Source organism: Myiozetetes cayanensis, unplaced genomic scaffold (genome assembly GCF_022539395.1).
Source record: "Myiozetetes cayanensis isolate MyiCay16 unplaced genomic scaffold, myiCay2020 scf4, whole genome shotgun sequence".
In the NCBI taxonomy this organism is placed as follows: Eukaryota; Metazoa; Chordata; class Aves; order Passeriformes; family Tyrannidae; genus Myiozetetes; species Myiozetetes cayanensis.
The window spans coordinates 62,224,942-62,245,641 of record NW_026087631.1 but is presented as its reverse complement, the minus strand read 5'-3'; the positions used below and the strand labels follow the sequence as shown (position 1 = coordinate 62,245,641).

General features: G+C 39.6%; 1 protein-coding gene across 1 annotated transcript in view; it reads right to left on the bottom strand.

Annotated features, from left to right (window-relative positions):
- Positions 1 to 1,082: 1,082 nt before the first annotated feature.
- Positions 1,083 to 20,700, bottom strand: part of NPR3 (natriuretic peptide receptor 3) — a 46,394-nt gene continuing 26,776 nt past the window's right edge. The window contains exons 4-8 of the mRNA XM_050328773.1: positions 20,259 to 20,394; positions 16,353 to 16,447; positions 12,580 to 12,715; positions 10,914 to 11,001; positions 1,083 to 8,485 (exon numbers count right to left, since the gene is read on the bottom strand). Coding sequence (XP_050184730.1) covers positions 8,374 to 8,485; positions 10,914 to 11,001; positions 12,580 to 12,715; positions 16,353 to 16,447; positions 20,259 to 20,394 — 567 coding nt within the window. The 3' untranslated portion in view covers positions 1,083 to 8,373. The remainder of the gene's footprint in view (positions 8,486 to 10,913; positions 11,002 to 12,579; positions 12,716 to 16,352; positions 16,448 to 20,258; positions 20,395 to 20,700) is intronic.

Sequence of the window (20,700 nt, the reverse complement as noted above, 5' to 3'; positions counted from 1 at the left end):
GATGAAGACATAAGAGCACAGCCATCAAGAAAAGTAGGAGAAATAATTCCATGTGTACAACATGCATATCATTATAAGCGTATCTGTGAGAAGGCAGATTTTAAAATAATCTCAATTCTAACAAATATTGAGAGTATCTTCTACAAGAAAATTATTCTCTTTTGACTTTTAATCAGCTGTAAAAACTAGTAATAATGATTTTTCTTTTTCTTTCCTGAGTTAATTAAATGTAGTGACACATTTAGAGATTGACAAGTGAAAGGCACTGTAGCTAGGAAAGTAGTTCAACCCTTCCCTAATTAAATGGGCCTCTCTCAATCTGTATTTTCACTCTGCTCTTTTTTGTTTCCTGGGCTGTAGAAAGGCTTTAGGTCCATAGTTAACCCAGAGGATGTTTCTCTCTCTCCAACAACTCTCCAATGAATTTTTAGTACTTGTAGTTTCGATAGGAGTGTGATCAGATACTTCTACCTCATACTCATTTCCAAGTTATCTTATATTATAAAGGCCTGGCATACTCTCAAGCACAAATCTTACATCTGGCAACACTGCTCCTACAGACACATGCATGCAGAAAGCAGAAGGCTAGACAAAACAGGATAATGTGAAGACTGTATTTAATAACACAGGAAAGAAACAGGACCAAATCCCCCCAATTTGATAAGATTGCTTCAAAGAAATGAACTTGTAGCTTAGGAAAATTCGTAAGTTTTGCCTCTCTGCAGGCTACAAAAATTAATGCTTCCTAGTTAATGTTCCAATGCATCTAAATAATTTTGTTCATAATTAATTGTGTTTCTAGATGACTGAGGATACAAAAATATCCAAAGTTTATTTGGAGTTTACTGATTAAAACCTTTCCCAGACCTTAAAATACTAGGGGGAATTTTCTTCCCAGAGAAAGGTTAGATTAATTCCTGATTTAATCAGTTGCTAAACATCATTAAAAGCAGGGGTTTATACAGTGTCTTAGACCCAGAATAACCCTCCTGTTATTAACTCTGTACCATCTGACAGTACCCTCTATATGAAACAGACCAAGAATGTACTGAATAGGTGACAAAAGACACCACAGAAACAGGTGATAACATATTCCTATGTCTTTAATGGAAATATTTTGTTACAATTTAGGTTATGTGATATTTTTGCATCTTTAAAATGTGTGAAAGAAAATGCACAGAACAAAAAGTCAAAGGACACCAATGAATGTAGATATTTTAAATGACCAAGTCTTAAAAGAAATAAAATACATTACACAAATAAAAAAAGGTTATATCCACAGACATGAATATGCACTCTCCTCTACACAAAAACAACAATAAATAAAATCACATTATATGCAGATAGTTCTACTTACATCAGTACAATATACTGTGCAGCTTTCCATTTGTTTTCTATTAGACTGGTACTAGGCTTCTCTGTTGTCCAGTATTTTTACATTAATAACAGTATCACCGAAAAAAAGGGGACAAAGTTAATGTCCACAACGTCTATCCTGAGTCCTCTTAGTTTTTGATAGCTATGCACAAGAAACACCGCAAATTCTACCCTCTGCCTTCATCCTGCCACTCCACCCAAGTTTTCTCAGCACTTTCAGACCTGCACAGTAAAGACAACATTGTTCCTGGGTAAACACCCGACCTAAGGGCACGGCATACCCTGAGCAGGCCCTATGAACCACTTAAACCCAGTCTGAATTTTAGGCAGGGGCTTGTGTGAGATTTAAAAGCTCTCTGCTGCGTCTCTAAAAGACTAGATATTGAACAATAAGTGCAGAAGGAACTCGATCTTTGAATGAACTCCATACAGTCAATAGCATCATCACAGGAATACAATCAGTCCCTGAGCATTTTCCCTCTTCTCTCAGCTGCAGATACTTTGGCAGAGGGGTTGGAACTACATGATATTTAAGGTCCCTTCTAACCCTAACCCAAAGATCTGTATTTTCAACAGGTCTTTTAATCCCATGGATCACATACTGTAGAAGTGATCACAATGTTACATCAGGGAGCTACTAAATATGTGAGGAAACGTTTACCATCTCCCACAGAACCCAGATAAATCACCACTGGTGGCTCATTCCTTTGTCACACTTCATACACTGCTCTCAGAGAAAAAGAAGTCCAGATCACTCCCAATTATGAACCAACACACCTGTGCTCATTATGTCTGCTGCAAGTGAACAATTAATTAGCAAAACCTTTGTTCATAGTTGGGGGACGGGGGAAGAATTGGGTGTTCCCTGTGCATACCATCTGAGATTACAAAAGAAACCACTAAATGAGATTATTTTCTTAAATACTCATTTTGGTACATTTTCTTTGCTTGCTCAAGTGTCCTCTAGAAACATTCACATGACAGAAACACCAAGCAACAGTTCACACAGTGGATTTTAACCTTTCAAAGATTCAACATCTAACGAATCCATCTAATATTTCTGAAGTTTTATAGCTTAACATACAAACTTTAACAGTGTCAGGTTATTTAGAATATTTTGCCTTTGACGCTGAATATTAACTTAGTGGTTAGTGAGAGATTTTGAAGGAACTCTTAAGCCTCTCCTTTTGAAAGCTAGGTTTGTATTCTGTAAATCTGGTGCATGTCAGTTAGGACCTCCTAGAAGGTAAATTCTGGAAGAAGTAATAGCATAATAAAACAGTCTATGTAATGATACACTGGACACAATTAAACACTAGCCCAAGAAAGCCTCAAAACCATGGCAGCATTATCTTCTCAATTGAAACCAGCAGTAACACCACAAAAACACCAATATTAACCTTTATCCTTTCTTCCTCTACGGGTGAGATAAAGGGAGAGCTGCATTTATGACAGACTCGAGACTTCACTGGGGCAAACCCCAGTGCTCAGGCTTTCTGTTATTCTCTAGAAGAGAACAGACACTACTAATGTCTGCCACACAGCTTGCTGACCCCTGCAGACAGCCAGGTCTGAGGTGTCCCAAAACCAGCTGTTTTTTTTAATTTCAACAATCATTTTTCATCAGTCTCAGACCTCAGATGTTAGAAGGTATCTGAGAAGAGAAAAAAATTCAGGCCTCAAGCCATTTGAATTCATTTCTGTCTCTAAGCAGGGATATGCACAGTGCAAACTCTTCCATTCTCCCACTTGAAAGGCTTCACACACACACACAAATCTTTTTGTGCTTTCAACAGCGAGAAGGAAAGGAGGGGGAGGAGAAGTGACACAAAAAACGTATCTGAAGGCAAAACTTTTTCCAGTATGTCCTTAAAAATATATTCCAAAAAGTAACTCCTGTATTCCTTTGTTTCTAAAAAGGACTAAAACTGACTCCTCCAAAACATGCACTTTGCTGAAATTTGTCTCTTTATCGCTCACTGTTGTGAGGTGAGTTAGTAGGCCATGCTGCTAACCAAGAGAAAAGGTAATGTACCATTAGAAACTTGTATTTCTCTTCCCATATGCCCTGCTTTGGGGAAGATGGTGGTAGATTTGACATCATTTTATAGCAGCAACAATTAGGATAAAAAAAACCCAACAGACAATTTTGGGTCTAGATCTCACACAGTGGCTGGTGTGGCCATGGGCCAACATCAAGTGTGCTGGCAGCTGAGCAGCACAGAGTCAATGAACCATGCCTCAAATTACATAAAAGCCAACACTGTCTGTGAAGAAGGAGCATTGTGGATTAGATTATGGAAAATGGCTATCTCTTGTCAAAGTACTTCTGAATCTAGACAAAAAACCATGAAAAAATGGGGGATTAAAGACTGTTTACTCTACTCTGGGCAAAAATGAGGAAAAATAGGCTCAACTGCTTTATTGAAAGAACTAGAACTGGTACATGCTAATCTGAGGCACAGAGGAGGGCAGTGAAGGATGTGGAACTGTCCTGAGCTCTGGGAAAGGTGGACTAAATTGCCAGAGAAATTTATGGCCAGGACTATTAGCTTCCTGTCTTTGATGTCTATTCTTGGCTTTTCAGGAGCATTATGGCATTCATGAGGTGAAAGCAGCACTGGAGCCAAGGTCAACTAAGGCTGATGCAGCCTGTTCTACTGCAAAGCTGAGAAACTCACTCTGAACTGCTTCAAGCCTGAAGACACTCCACTGAGGGCCTGAGCTTACTTCCACTGAATCAGTGAGAGGGTTTTTGTCAGCTTCATGACAGTGTGATTGCACCTCCAAGCCAAAACATGAATCAGAGATCAACCTCCCAGCAAAATATGCTGTAAGGGAGAAGACTCCTAATTTGTCCAGCACAAATGTTTTCAAAGCATTAGCTACACCTTAATAATTCACCACTAAAAAACCCTCAAAAAAAAGCTTTCAATAATGCAATAAAGCATTTCTTAAAGCCAAATTGAAAATAGATCAATACAATTTATTTTCAGACATGAATTAATATAACCCTTCATTAAAAGTGAATTCTGGCCACAATCTTGCAAGGTGCAGACCACTCACCAGTTTTTGCAATGACTGAATGTTTTCAGAGCTTAGCTGGGTGTGCCCTTCAATGAAGTACATCGCAGCAGGAGCTGGTAATTAACTGGTGATGATGGTAGTCATCGACAATTTAGGATACACAAACTGCCCATAAAAAAAACTTCCAGAACTACCAGTGGCCAAGGACAAAGGATCTAGGCATCTGACTCTGAAGTTGTGGGTTTCAGGATAATAAATCACAGATACTTTTTAAACTTTTGCTTCACCTTTGTCACTTGCAGTGGAAGCCTATGTGTTGAAGTTAAGAGGGTGAAAGTCAGGTAAATGCCAGAATCCTTGGGAAGAGGATTCTGAGATGAATCAGCCATTAAGCTGATCACTATTCGGTGATTTAAAAAAAAAATAGCAGAATTTGTTAAACTTTGACAAATAAAAGTATGAAGATGCTAGTTCAATTTCAATTTAACAGGCACACCTGTTAGATTTAGTAGGAAACATATGGCCTATAGGGCCAACCTCTCTCCAATTCAAGCACATGGCAAATTTCCCTTTGGTTCAGCCATGGCCAGGACTATACCCTTTGGTCCCAAGTGAGCAAAGCACTTAGAAGCTGAAGTTGAACATATTTTAAGTATGTTCTGAAGTGCTGAGCTGAGTGAAGAGTCTCATTGTGCTGCTCTGTAATACAGATGTATGTTTGTAATACGGGCAATTTGCTGAGGCCAAAAATGTAGATCTTGAAACCTCTTTTGAGAATCAATTATTATTATTTTGATTAAACATTCCCTTGCAGAGTTTGAAGCTTAAACATTGTGGCATTGAGCTAATGCAGATGAACCAGAAAGGCACAGTGCATTAGCCGGTAAAGAACCTCTCTGCTGAATAATCTAAACCCAAGGCAGTTTTTGATCTATGGTCCAGAGAAGATCTGGGAACTATTAGCAAGAGGCCTGTGAAAGGCAGCTAAGACGAGCAAGTCTATTTATACTATACAGGAATCTACCTACGTGAAATATCTTAAATAATCTCCACACTTCCATGGAAAAAGCACACACATTTGTGTGGATCAATTTAGAAGGATTAAATCCCATTGATTTGAAATATTCTAATGTGCAAGAAAGGTTCACCTTTCTTGGGAAGTGTTGAGATGTACAGCTTTGGCTAAGCCTCTGTCAGCATCCTAGCAACAGACATCTCATAGAAACACTCATAGAAACACTTCTTGAGATCATGATTTAAAACCCTATAAAAAATCAGTATTATTTTTTCAATAAAAAGTGATATTACTTTTTTATAGTTATCATAAAATGACACAATAAATAAACAGTCTTAACAACTTCTTGTACCAGCCAGATCTCCTGTCTCCTGATATTCTGATCAGATCTCCTGATGTTCTGATCTGACCCAACTGTGCATGGTACAGGAAAAATACAATCTACACAACTGTCTTAAGTGACTGTTTGAGTACTAGTTCACATTGCAAAGTCATAAAAAAAAATTTTTCAAAAAAAGTTTATGCTTCAAATCACACCCTCTTTTCTCTACATATGTAAGAACTTTCCTTCCCTTTTCTTCCTGTGGCAAAGTAGTAAAACGAGTTAAAAAAGTAAAATACTGAAACACACCTTTGCAAAACCAGAAGTTGATCAAAACTGCCTTGGAAAGTATTTAAAAAAACCCCAAACCTTAAGCATGCCCAAGGGCTAGACAAACTCAGCTGCTTGGAAAAAAAATCCATAAACTAATCGCAAAGTCTTTTTTTCTCCCCATCTCCACAGCAGTATGAATGCTGCTCTAGCCTAAATCCTTCTCTGGTGCCCATGAGATAAGGAGGCTACAGCAGAGACCTGCCCAAGGCACCTTTGCAGAAGTCGCAGATGCCCAGAGCTGGCAGTGGGATGATGGAAATCTACTTCCTGTCCTGGAGCTGCCCTAACAGTCAGGAAACTCTACACTATCTCTGTCTGGAAAATTGGATAGTATGAATCTCTCCATATGCTAAGAAAGGAGTGAAATACAAGGGGGCGAAAAAAAGTCCATCTACAAATAAAAGGCATCAGAAAGGAGGCATAGCCAGTTTTTACTCTTCGTTCACTTCCAGCAACTTCAAAGTGGTTTCTAAGATTTGGTACCCTGGCTTCTCAGGGACTAGAAGTTTTGTAGAAGTCAGGCTTCAGAGCCAGTTTTGAGAGTAATTTTCAAATCTGACTACAACAGCTGAGAAGAGAAAGTTTTTCTTACAAAATCAGAATAGGATATTGGATATATGAAATACCAAAATATTTAATGCACTAGAACCATAGTCACAGCTTAATTTTCCCACAGACAATGTTTTATGGTTCTTCTTCACCACATTTCCAGTAAGTACTGTTCATTTCTATTTGTTGACTAGAAAGTGCAAAACTTTCCTCTGTCTAGTATAAAATAGCCTGTCAGTAGCTAATTCATCAGAGATTCAGTTTTGCTCCTGGTAAAATCAATGGCAGATGTCCCAGGGATACTGATGGCAGCAGGATTAAAGTCAGCACTAGAACAGTGTTTTACCACCCGATTCCTGAAGGTGGTTCCTTGAATGTTCAATTGTACACACATGGACAGCTAAATCTCACCAACTTCTGTAGGACTGTTTAACAGGTGAAACAATTCATAATTTTCAGCATCAGCCCCATCATCACGCAGACAACTCAATAACTGCTTTTGTATTGTTTAAATAACTACTTGAATGTTGCACATGCCTGGAGAAGAAAGTCTGTTACTATCAACAAAGTCACTTCTCATCCCCTAAATGCTAGTTCTAAAATGTATTTACAGCTGTTGACTTTCCCTGCATACTACTCCTATCATAAAATATATGTCTTCAAAACATCCTCTTCCTTTATTTTTAATCCTACCAAAGCAAAAATAGATACTTTAATAGAAAAATTCAAGATAAAAAATATCCTAAAAATAAAATGGTAGCATGGAATGTCATTTTTACACAAAAAAAGATCCCCTTTTGAGTTGCGTCAGCTATACAAACACTTTCATATTTACAGTTTTGGACGCAGTCCTGTGCTCACTGAAGTTAATGGGATTTTGCCACTGACTTCACTGGGAACAGGAGCAGGCTCGACATGGCCTATATTTGCCACTCTGAAAAGTCATGGCAGTGGAGAGAAAAGAGCATGGTAAAACACATATAAGAATGAGGAATTAAATAGTCCTCTCCAAGCCCTGATTGTCTTCTCTCCCTCTTTAACACCAGTGAAACTCCTCATCCTTCACCAGAGATTTTCAAAATTCCCAGCATTTAAGAGGGAGAAACAGTGCTTCTGATTGTAGTACCACACAAACAAGGGAAGAATTGCTTGTGTGTGTTTCCACCTGCCTGACTTTCTCAGTAGAGTTAATTACACCCAAGTGCCAGTTCCCTTGCAGAACTAAACTCCGTACACCAAATCCATATCCCCTATAACCAATGGCAGTGATTCAGTGATGCAGGATCATACCCCAAATAAATCTCTTTTTTTTCCTTTTGACAGCAAACCAGCACCTGCACCTGTGAAACCATATTTGATACCCACGGGTGAGATGCCATTATGGAAGGAGGTGGTAGAAGCTAAAAAAAAGAAAGAAAGGAACACAATGAGGCATTCCCCATCAACTAAACCCATATCTGCTGCCCTCGATACATGCCTTAAGAAATTCTGTCTTTACATATCAAGTACACCCTATAACATCAAACCGCATAATTTTCTTTTTTCATGAGATGAAAGGCCCTGCGGCACAATGTGATTAGTAAATCATTCCTGAGCTTCTGAAAGAAATTAAGACAAAATTACTGCTTAAAAGAGTATGTTCTTCAAGAGCCTCTTCTTTTCACACTGATGTCTTTGGTTGTGTCCTTTTCTCTAATTCTTTTTTTTTTTTTTTTTCCCCTAGGAAGAATGGGATTCTTTTTCCTCTTCTTTATGCAGCAGAAAAATGAGATCTAATGGAGTCTTCACGTAACTGCCGATGTTTCCCCATGTTACAGTCCTCCCTTCGAGTTCGTCTCTCAATAGTTATTCTGTATTTCTTTCTGCATGAAAGGAGAAGAACAGAGTGAGAAATCCTTTTTCAGCTATAGGCTAACAGACTTCCCTTATAAAGAATGCCTGTAGGGGACAGCTGGGTGCCAGTTGAAAAATGAAATGTGGCAGAATGTGAAACCCTGGTCAAAGATTAAAGTCGTTTTCCTCAAAACATTTTACTCAGGCTCAAGAATGCCTATTAATTTCTACATGGCAGTCTCAAAGCACCAAGACACAGACATTTACTTCTTTGAAAATTTCTGATCTAAGTGATTAGGAGTTTTTGTGAAATGTCATGTGAACTGTGTCACATCATTGCTTTATATTGATCAAAGACAAATTTCTTTTCAGTATGTGGGGTGGGGGGCACTTTCTGAGAGTTCAAACAACAGAACTGACTAGTCAGTTGCATTTCTCCTTGAAACTATGTATTAACTAACTAATCTTCCCATCTCCCCCTGAGAAAGCTACTATGTTTGTAATGTCAGATGAGGTAGTATGATGACTTAAGGAGAGGACAGATAAGAAATAAACAGAAATGCTCATGCATCAGACACAGCTCTTCCTGTGTGTCTTCCTCTAGGGCCTTTTGAAGAATTCTGCTACATTACTTTCTATGTCAAACAAGCCCTCTGACTGCTTTTCAGCCTCCCATTTGGTACCCAAATCTGCTACGAAAATCGTAAGACGGTTCACATTTATGTTTTAGACGTTTATGCTTCTCCTCAGTTCCAGGACAAATTTTTCCGAAGGGCGTTAGTCCAGTCCCATGAGCTTCTACTGCCTGTGGAGATGCATGGCAAAATCCTTGCATGCTAAGGAAAGCTCTGCTCCACTTGCATGTGTAATCAGAGTCAGAGCATATGTAACAGTGGAAGAATGATTTTCAAAACTCTAAGGTTTCAATCTGGGTAGCATGGCTGAATAGAAAGAAGCAACCTGAATGTTCTGAAAATATCCCCTAGATATTTGTGTGGGTATCACAGGTTCCAAAATAACTTGAAAAAACTGTGTTGTTTACTTCCTTTATGTATTTTTATGTCAGATCCTTCCATGGGTCAGAGCATGCATAGCAGTAGCTCTTGCGAAAGGACAGGTCCACATTTTGGAGATACAGGAGTTTAATTTTAAATCCTATCAAAGCTACATTTCAGAACTCCTACCCAGATATTTTAACAGTTTGCATGTACACTCAAAAACATGTTTGCATACTCATTTGTGACAATTACAGATCCAAAAGAGACACAATCAAAAGGTATATATACAGTTTTAAAGGTACAAATTACTTCCAGGCATACAACTACTAAACTTATATTTTCTGAAAATCCAACCCATGCATCCTGATACGTTATGTTTCAGATATTTATTCTAAAGGTGGAATAAGAAGGTTGTCCCTACTCCTCCTCTGAGCAATTGCAATCAGATGTCCAGGATGTAATTTACCCATGTGTCTTTAGGCATCTCCAATGTGTAGATCCATCTGACAGTACCCACAGCTTCCTTCAGACTTGTATTTTCTTTTTCTTTTAAAGATAGTCTTTAATCTGTCCCAGCTACCTTAATGTTGTCTCAAACCCAAACAACATATTACATAAGCACTGAACAATGCAAGATTAAAATCACCCTGCAGAATTTCAGTTGTAAGCACCTGAATAACAACCTTGGTTTTGAGACCTTTGAAGTGTCCCACTGAATTGAAGCAGCTTTTGCTTGTTTTATTAACTTTTTTTATAACATATATTTTTAGTGTATATATTTCTTTCTTATATGAAGAGATTAATTCTTTCTCCTGTATGTCTTTTCTCCTCCATATCATGAGGATAAATTATTGTATATATAAGGTGCTGAACAAGTATAACTAATTTATTCTATCAGGATCAGCTATCTAGCAGTGTTAAGAATTATTTTACTTAAACAAGAATAAAACACTGATCCCCCTACATTGACCTCAGCTTATTACATTAAATGCACAGTTTTGGTATCCAAATAATCTCTCACACCAAAACAGAAATCTCTGTTTCCCAGTACAATTCCACTCAACACTCAAAAAAAAAAAATAAGCCCAGTACCAGGCAAGTGATGTAAATCTCTTGCACAATCACAGGCTGCACAACTGTGCTGGCAAGGAGTATCAAACAAAGAAGGCTTTCAAGGCCAGGGCTTTTACTAAAGCAACTGTCAATGTCTGGAACCCACTGCAATTACTTCCATGAGTCACATTATTCAGAATCACAAGTATTTACAGGATGAAGACCCAAGTTAATAAAATTATTTGGATAAACACAAAGCGACAATCAAAATGTGCTCACTGTCTTTGGTGAAATTGTTACCACAGATTATTATGGTGCCTCTCTGACTCACATCAGCGATGTTCTGCCAGGAGCTGAGACGTTTAGACGACAAATTAAAAGTTTACAAAATTTCAACTGGACTAACCTGAAAAAGTAAAAAGCCATTAGCAATCCTGCTCCAAGCAAGGCGCCCACAACTATTCCTGTAACTGCTGATTCTCCTAGACCACCTGCTTGAGAAGGGGAAAAATAAATAATCAGAGTTCATATTGAGAACTGTTTGCATTCATGTATTGGAAAAAAAACACAAGTAGGAAATTAGTAACCAACACCAGATAATAACTAAAATCTTTCAGAGCTCAGGACTCCATGGGAACCTGTTCCAGTGTCTGCACATTTATTTTTTGTACATGCCTTCCTTGGGATTAAACAAGCCTCCAAAACGAGTGTCCAATGAAGACACAATTCTGGAGATACAAGGGAACGTTGTTAGGAAACTTCTCTGCAAAAACTTAGTCTGAATCATAACACAGACTGAGATTATAGTGACGCACATAATGGGAATCAGCACTGAGTATACCCTGAGTCATTATAACAGAAACAAACTCATTTCACTTGGTTTAGCATCATACACCTCTATCGCCTGGGTTTATTGAAATGATTATGGTTATCCAACAGTTCCTCAATTTTTGGGTGGTTCTTTGTGGTGGTTTTTCATTTGTTTGTTTTGGGGGTTTCGGTTGTTTGTTTGTTTTGAGGGTTGTGTGGGGTTTTTTTCCTGAAAATATGTTGTTTCAAGTTAAAGCCACATGAGCTTCACCTTGCTCCAAATCTCAACAGAGGTAGAGCAGGGACATAGTGGTTGAAGGGGAGCCCAAGCAGGGACTGTCACTGGGAAGTGCAGGGCAGTTGAAGAACAATGGCATTTTCACATGCATGTAGTCTGCTCCCATGTCCACCAGGGTTTGTGGAAAGGAACAGAGAAATATTAAGGAAAGTGCTCCCTTCTCTTCATTTACTCTTGTCTCTTTGAAGGGATTTTATCTGTATGTCAGCAGAGGGTGCATAGCTACACCACACTGATCATAGAGGGAAACAGTCTCTACATCATGTGTGTACACACAGGTTTTCCAAGGATTGAAGAATTATCAGGCTGGAGTTACCTTTTCACTCCAGGGCCAGCAATTTCTTTTCTGTGAAAAGCTAAGACAAGCCTTTGTCACTGAGGCACCAGTCTCCTCCTACCCTGATCTCCTTTGCAATGTCCTGCTTCCTACAATGTGGTCTGGAAAGTCAGTTTGCTGGAAAACATCAACACCTGCTCTGTGGTGGGTAGTCCCAGCCTTCAGAATTTGCAGATGTTACCCACTCAAATGACTTCACTTCTCCTCAGCCTACTGGGCCACTCACAGTCCCTTCTCACAGCACTGAAAATCATTCTGCGCTGGGAGAATGCTGCTCCCATCAGCTCAGGCAGGACAGCTGCTAATTACCAATGTGATTATTCTGTTTGGGGTTTCAATCATATCCTTCTTTCTGGCTAAAAGGCCCCACGAAACTCCTAAAGCCTCCAGGGTTCTGTGCTGTGCATCACAATTGCTGTCAGGTTTAAATTCAGGGAATTGGTTCAGGCCATGCAGTACCTGCAGCTGCCAGACCTTTACTTCCCAAGCAGTTGGCAGAGAGAGACAGTCACCGTGTCTCAGCTGGACAACTGTGCTAAGACAATTTGTTATGGCCTGTTATGTTGCATCAACACAGGGACTCCTCTCTCCTGAGCTGGGGCAGAAGCATTAAGTCACTAAACTTACATGATTTACACGGTGTATTGTTTGTGTGCTCTGAAACTCGGCTTTCATCTAGCCGCAGCCTGCCATGATTCCAAGGGTATTTCACATTTGATCGAATCTCAAAACGCCCCTGTTTTCCATAGTAGTCCCCAATCACCTGTGCAAAACAAGAAAGGAATGAAAAGATTTTCCTATCAACATGGAGAAGTAAAACAGGAGAGCAGCATCACTCAGTTGGACTCCTGTGGCACAACTCTGAATCTCGGAAGAAGAGGGCTGAAGAGGTCTGTGGGAGGTTATGTAGTGCATGCACTGCCCCAGGGCAGAATCAGCTGAGTAAAAGCATTCCTGACTGATATTTATCTAATCTCTTCTTAAAAGTCTTCAAAGATGAAAACTTGACAATTTCTTCAGGGAATTATTCTGGAACTTACCTAGTCCTACTGTCAGTTGTTTTCCCTATCATGTAACCTAAAATTCCTTTGCTGCAATTATCCATCACTACTTACCCACTTGTCAGTGGACACAGAGACTCTTCCTTTCTGAAACACTGCTTTACATATTCACAGGCTCTTATCTGGTCTGCCCTCAAGCTTCTCTTCTACATAAATCCTGTTTTTTTTAAGATTTTAAACCTTTTGGATATTCCTCCTTCCTCCCTGGGCCTTCTTCACTTGCTTCATAGGAGGTTGAGTGTGCCCAGGACTCTAATGCAATTAAGTGAAAGTATCAGTAACTAGACATGAGTCCAGACTGAGAGAAGAACTCATTGAGAGCAGCCCTGCCAAGAAGGACTTTTGGGTTCTCATGGTTGACAAGCTGAACTGACCCAGTGATGTGCACTCACAGCCCAGGAAGCCAAACATGTCCTGGGCTGCATCCAAAGCAGCACTGGCAGCAGACCAAGGGAGGTGATTCTGCCCCTCCACTCTTGTGAAACCCCAGCTGGAGCAAAGAATCCAGCTTTGGGGTCCCCAACATAAGAAGGATGTGGCCCTGTTAGAGTAAGTCCAGAGGAGGCCACAAAGCTGATCAGAGAGCTGGAACACCTCTCCTATGAGGAAAGGCTGAGAGAACTGGGGTTGCTCAGCAAGGAAAACAGAAGGCTCCAGGGAAACCTCATTGCAGCCTTCCAGTACTAATAGAAGGTTATTAAATACAGAGAGAGGTCGACTTTATCACAGGCAGGTAGTGACAGGACAAGGGGGAACAGATTTAAACTAAAAGAGGAGAGATGTATATTAGGTGTTAGGAAGAAATTCTTTGTTGTGAGGGTGGTGAGACACGGGCCCAGGTTGCCCAGAGAAGCTGTGGATGCCCCATCCCTTGAAGTGGTCAAGGCTAGGCTGGATGGGGCTCTCAGCAACTTGGTCTAGTGGAAGGTGTCCCTGCTTAGGGTAGGAGGGTTGGAACTGGATAATCTTTAAGGTCCTTTCCAACCCAAGCAATTCTGTGGTCCTAAGGTTTTATGATTTCAAGTAGATTCAGTGCTGAGACTTCCAAGCACACACTCTAGAGTGGAGTTTTCTATTTTGTCAGAATTTGAAGGTACTTGATCATGGTCAGTTAAAATCTTCAAATCCCCTGAACTATGACAGACACTTTAGAATTTCAGTCCTGCCTTCAACAGTTAAGCCCAGGCTTTTTTTAAGACAAGATGTTGAATCTACTGCAAAAGTGCAGAACTAAATTGTGCCAACAGTAGTCACTAATCTGAAAACAGACTAAACACATCTATGCACAGTAAGCAAGGCAAAAAATCATGACACTGAAGTAGTCAGGAACAGTGGCAGAAGCACATCAAAGGGTGTATTTGTCCCACCATGGATAAAACCCAGGTATTAATACACTGAGTTTAGAACTCAAGGTACTCAAGGCCTATTCAAATCTTTCACTTAACTTTCATTTTGAAACCAATGAGTTTAGAGGACATTTGCTCTGGTTAGATATATGAAGGTAGATTTTGAACTAGATGAAGGAGCTAATTGCTCTTCCTGTTGCCACTGGAATATAAAGTCTTTGAAGAAAGAGGTTTTTAATATTTGTTCACAAATAAAGGCAAATTCAGTAATCTGGAAAAAGTAGCGGGAAAAAACCTCAGAGACAATTTGCAGGCAGCAAATTATTTATTAAATGATGGTTTAATTTATCAAACAGGAGTAGTAGAGTCCTCTACCTGCAGGATTTACCAAATACGAAAGTATGCACAATGGCTTAGGAATAAAAAGTTATAAGCAGCAACTAAGCAGATTCAGATCAGAAGTACGACACAGATTTTTGAAGAGCAGGAGTGGTTAAACAGTGGAACAAATGCTGAGGGAACAAGCAAGGTAGTCCCTGTTCTCTCAGTGTCTCCAAAGAAAAAATGAATGCCTGTTACAGCGTGAGCTTTAGTCCCGTGTAAACTACAGGGCTCCATACAAGGGTAAGAAACCTGACTGCCTGTAAAACAGCAGAGGTCAAATTAGGTAATCTGGAGTTTTCTTCTAGCTTTAAAGTGTGTGAACAGACCTGGAAAAACAGCTCTACCTGAACAACCATTCATCTGGCACAGTTCAGCTGAGAAATGTTCTTGTACAGACACAGACAAAAACTGTTCAAATGAATAAAGTAAGTTACTGAAGAAAAAATATTTTTAGAGTAAGAGTAGAAATGACATAGCAGATAAGTGGAAGTAATCACATGTAAAATGTTAATTGCATGTATATTTTACACACAAGAAAGCAGAGGGAAATTGAACAGTACCTTAAAAGAAGAAATGTAACACTAAAAATGTAAAAGATAGTTTACATTGCAAGTAAAAGAGTAATGGAAAGGAGGGTAGGAGAGGGAGATTAAATTGATAAACAAGATAGAAAGCTAAAGAATTGAACAAACAGAATCAATACAGGTTGTTCAAACCGAAGTTATCACAACCAACTAGTACTCCTACTGCCCTTCTGAGTGTCTGCAGTTTACTGCTGTACTTTTTCAAGCACTTTTATCCCCTAAAGCACGAAAGACATCCTCATACTTTTAAAAAGGCTTCTTGAGTTGTCTCTGCTGCAGCACCGACAGGAGCAATTTAATTTCACTGGATTCAAATCCACACATGGAAATGTCCAGCTCAGATGCACTGCTGCTTTATGGTTGAGCTTGATGAAACAGGGCAGACCAGCAAACCTTAGGCTGACACTGACTTTGCAACTAACAAAAGCTGCAGCTGGAGTTAGGGTAATGAACATTAATAAGCTTAGCCCAGAGATGCTATTTTTCATCTCTTCCATCCCTTCTGCATCCAGTGGAATAACCTATGTGGTGTATATGGAGCCACCTGATTAAAATGTCTCAGACACTGAAAACAAGGCACTCAGGCCTGATAAATAAGGCCAGCCAAGCTCTGAACTCCTGTTTGTGGTCTTCCTCAGTGTAAGACTGAAATACATATACTTGATGTGTTAATACATCAGGATAACTTGTGCATCCCTGCTGCTGTAAGATTAATCTTTTTTCCTACCAATGAATAAAAGGTCTTGCTTTAAACAGTAATTTCTCATATTCAAAATTATCATTGCTTAGTTAGCTTGTGAGAATTCACCCTTTAGTTAAAGGCTAGCATCGTGTGAAGAAAAATGTATTGTGAAAGGAAAGAAGTTTAAAAAACCTTTGGATAACTACTTCAAGATAGTTATTTTGCAGAAAGGATTTGGTCTTAAAGTTGATAAGGATAAGCCACCATGTAAAGAGATGATGTCATGTTACATTACACTGGCTAATTCATAAGTGGCCAAGTGCAATCGTGTTTGTTTCCTTACCTCCTGTGTGCCTGCCTCTGGGTCTGTCATTCCAATCACAGAGAAATCCCCGTATCTGTCTCCATTGGCATCAATGGACACCTGCCCTGCAATGCCTAAAGAATGGTATGTGAGGAATTAGAAAATTAATTAGTTAAAATACTGAGTCTTTTCAAGGAACACAAGAAAACAGTGGACAGGTTTTTACAGACCGATATGACAGGAAATCTCATCAGTCTTCCAGCATTTTTGTTGGCATTCCAAAAGAAATTGTAATTTCATCTCGGTGTCTGCATTCCTGAATTCTTAACATTTCTCCTTTTAAATATCAAATGGGTGAGACTTTTTGGAGACTACGTGACAAAAATCTAATCCAAAAGCCATCATGTAAGAATAAAACACAAATATATTTAATGTGAATTATTTACAGAGAGCCTAACCCTGAAATATCTAACGGTGCCTCAATAAAGGAAGTCCAGCTCATGTGCTGCACAGAACATAGACCTACATCCCACAGACTGCACCCACACAGCCAGTATGTGCTGAATGTTGTTTCCATCTAATGAGATACTGGAGAGGGTATGAACAAGAGGCACCATGTGCACTACATATGCATTAAGCCCAGCATTCATTTACATAAGATTAACTACATAATATAACGCTGTTTGTTATATATTCTTAGACCCCTAGTTCACTTCCTTCCTTTACAACTTCTGGGAAACTTTAGGGACACTGGGAATCATAGACTAATAGGACATCTTAAGTTTGAAGGGGCTTCAGTAGACATAGAGCCCAGTCTCCTGCTCAGACCAGGGTCAGCCACGAGGTCAAAATAGAAGGATGACCAGGGTTTGTGGTCTCCAAAAAACCTCCAAGGATGGAAACTGCAAAATCTCACTAGGGCAACTTATTCCAGCTGTCACACATCCTTGGATTCAGTCTGAATCTCTTCTTAAATCCTTGTCCTTGTGTAAAAAGAGCACGGCTCCAAATTCTTGCTGCGTTAAGTCAAATTCATTCTTAAAAGGCAACAAACAGCATCAATTAACTATGATGAGGACATCATAAAGTTGTGGATATGCTTTATCACCTCAGATACTCTCAAATGTGATCCTCCACTACCTGACAATGAACACAGCCATTTATACATGTGCAAGGCAAACAGGCACCACTGTATATCCATGTTACACCAACCACATGATCAGAGCAGACACAAAGCTGTGGAGATTCAGGCTCTCAGTGGTGGTAAACCAGAAGAGAAAAGTCAGATATTCAGTCAGAGTATAAATTCCCCTCAACATGCCTAATGGTAGTGAACATGCAACAGACTAACGCACCTTCATTCATCCTGTCTCTGTTCTGATTTAGATAAGTCAGGAATGTTTTGACTTGCTGTGATTTTCAAAATATGTAGTGGTAATCAAAGATTGTTGCCAAGCATCTGTTTCATTATAACAACACAGCAATCAAACAACTGTCAATTCCCTTACTGCAGGAAAACAGAATGGGTATAACACCCACTTGGTTGTGAGAGCAATGGAAGAGCCCACTATGAGGAACTGTGATGTCCTTGCCTACACAGCAGTTTGGATTCTGAATCTGACAGGACGTGTTCATTGGAACACACACCTTCCTGGCCTAAGAAAACTAAAAATTTTTGGAAGTAGGTACTAAAATTATTGGAACTCAGAATTCCTATGGGATTTTTTTTTTTTTTTTTAGTAGGAAAGACTAATTTCTGTATTTTCCATCTGAATCAAAATAGGGAGTTTGGAAGGTTGACATTTCCTACAGTGCTCTTCCTTAAAAAACACAGGTAGGAAATTTTGAAACAACCTTGATTAAGAACTGCATTTGGATGAAGATGGAAGGATTTTATCTAGACTTTCTATTCGCTCTGTTACGTGAGATACAAACAGATACACATAGAACATTTTGCTACTTTTTCAGAGGAAATTCCAATGAACAGAAAATAAGTCTCCACAAAAACGTGCCCTGCAGTGACGCCGGGATGTCTCTAACAACCCAAGCAGTAAGAGACCCCTTGATCACCTCAGACATAACCCTTCCTAAGTACATGATGTCTACTCAGTTGTGACTGGCAGACGGAATGCTGCAGCAAGCAGCATCCAGATCCCCTTGGGAGTCCTGATGGGTCAGACCAGGCTGCAACATGAGGTGCCAAGGAACTGAGATATCTGAATGTCAGCAGTTGAATTAATGTAAATAATGTAATTAATTCAACTGAATTTCTTGTCACTGAGTCCGGGAATACTTAAAAATGAATGATAAAGCCTCAGTCCTGCAGCAGAGCCTGATGGGTGTGTGCATGGACCACACTACTGCAGAGAAGGGTTTACAGGAAAAAAAGAGGGACATGATCTTCCTGAAAGAACTGGATTGAAAGACACCAAATTAAAGGCCTCTTCCAAAATCAGATTTATGTCCCGCAAAATACTGCCATGGGGAGGAAACGGCATATGACTTACTAGGTGTTTTGACCTTGTCATCTGCACCCTCACAGAACACCTTGGCAGCTACATTTAAGTGTATACAAATCAGCAACCAACAACTACTTGGTTTTCACAAGTGAGGAAAGACAACATTTTTTCCTCCTGGCTGATTTTACATGCAAGGTGTGAGAATCAACCATGTAAACCCCCCCATGGAGCACATATACTAAAAAGACTCACATGGGCACACCAGCCGGTGGCTTCCTGGAGCACAGAAACAGGAGTAGAGAAAACACAGGCTGTACTGGGGCATCTGTTCATATACAAGACAACCAAAGAGAGAGGCAAATCCCTAGACATTAGATTCCCTCTGTTAAAACAGAGTGTTTTAGGAAGCCATGGATGTGAAGAGAGGTAGTGGGACATCAAGCACAATCTCCAGCTGGTGGAGGGCTTCGTACAGGATGACTGAAACCAGTATCATTTAAAGCAATCCCTGAGTTCCCTTAAGCTGCCCTGGGTATCCTTTTGCCTTGGATTCAGGCCACAGTTTGAGAATAAAAAATTGGTTTGGAGCTGCTGCCCTTCTTGCCTTCCTACATTACGTCCAGTGTGTTCTTAGAGCAGAGAACCTGGCTACTGGGGTTTTTCTCACACATTCAAATGAACCATTCATTTCTTATCTAGGGGAAATGTTTCCTTCTCTTAGGCATTTCCATAGGAAATCTTGCCAATCCTACACCAAATGACTGAAGTATTATATGAGATGGATGGGAACATTATAAAGAGATGGATGGAAATATTTCAAGAGATGATGGATGAAACCAATAGTCCTCAGTTTCTTTACTACAATTCTCACCTGGAAAAAGCATTTGCATTGCTTTGCATCACAAGGTGACATACAAGTTCCATTTGCATTCTGGAATCATAATGTTCAGGATTAGGCACAGAAAGGCACAGTGGTGCTCAGCTGCTGCCTCTGAGATAACATGCACAGCTCCTGAAAGGAGGTTGAGGGAAACCCTTCCAGGGCCCAAAGGAGTCCCATTGAGAAACACAAAACAATCCTAACCCTGGTACCTGCTTGCTTCTATCCATTCCCAAGCTTTCAAGATAAAAAAGTGACAGGGAAAAAATGAGGCAATCTCAGAGCTAATAGATGAACATGAGTAAAGCAAGCGGATGTAATCTTTTCAAAAACAAAGAAGGAGCCTGAGAAAATTATTGGTATTTCTTTACCACACCAGCGAGGGTCATTAAATTATTAGACTACTTTAAACTGAGTAACAATTTGACAGTTGGCAAAAAAAGTCAGGCTGGTGAGGTATGTGACCCAGCCTTAAAAATGTACATGGTTTCATATGGTTACTTCCCTCTCACTTAAGACTGGAACAGGCATGGGTCCTTACTCTGCACACAACAAAGACCTGAATCTTTCTGACTCCAAAATCTGGAATTCCATAGTAAGTCTTACCTTCATATGTTCTGTTCCGTGTTTGCTGAACAATTTTTTCCCCATCTTTCTTAGTGAAACCAAACTTCAGGACTTCCTGTAAAGCTAGAGCATAAAGAAGAACAGCATCATGGAATCCTTCCACAAACATGTTCACCTAGAAAAGAAAGAAAAAAGAAAAAAAAGCAATGGCAATTGACACATAATAAATTTTTTTTTCCCTATGGAATTGATTCATTAGAGGGAATTTACAAATTAACCACAGTGACTAACTTGGAGAGTTATTTTCTCAAGTGCTGGAATCCAAAGGAATGTGTCTCAAAAAATCCTCATGGGGAAAATGGCAACTTCTGACCCATTTTTAAAAACAGTTAACCACTATCTACTATTCTGAACACTCAAATCACACTTTAGTGTTGTGTCTGAATAGCTCTGCAGATAGGGGAGAAATTCACAGATCACA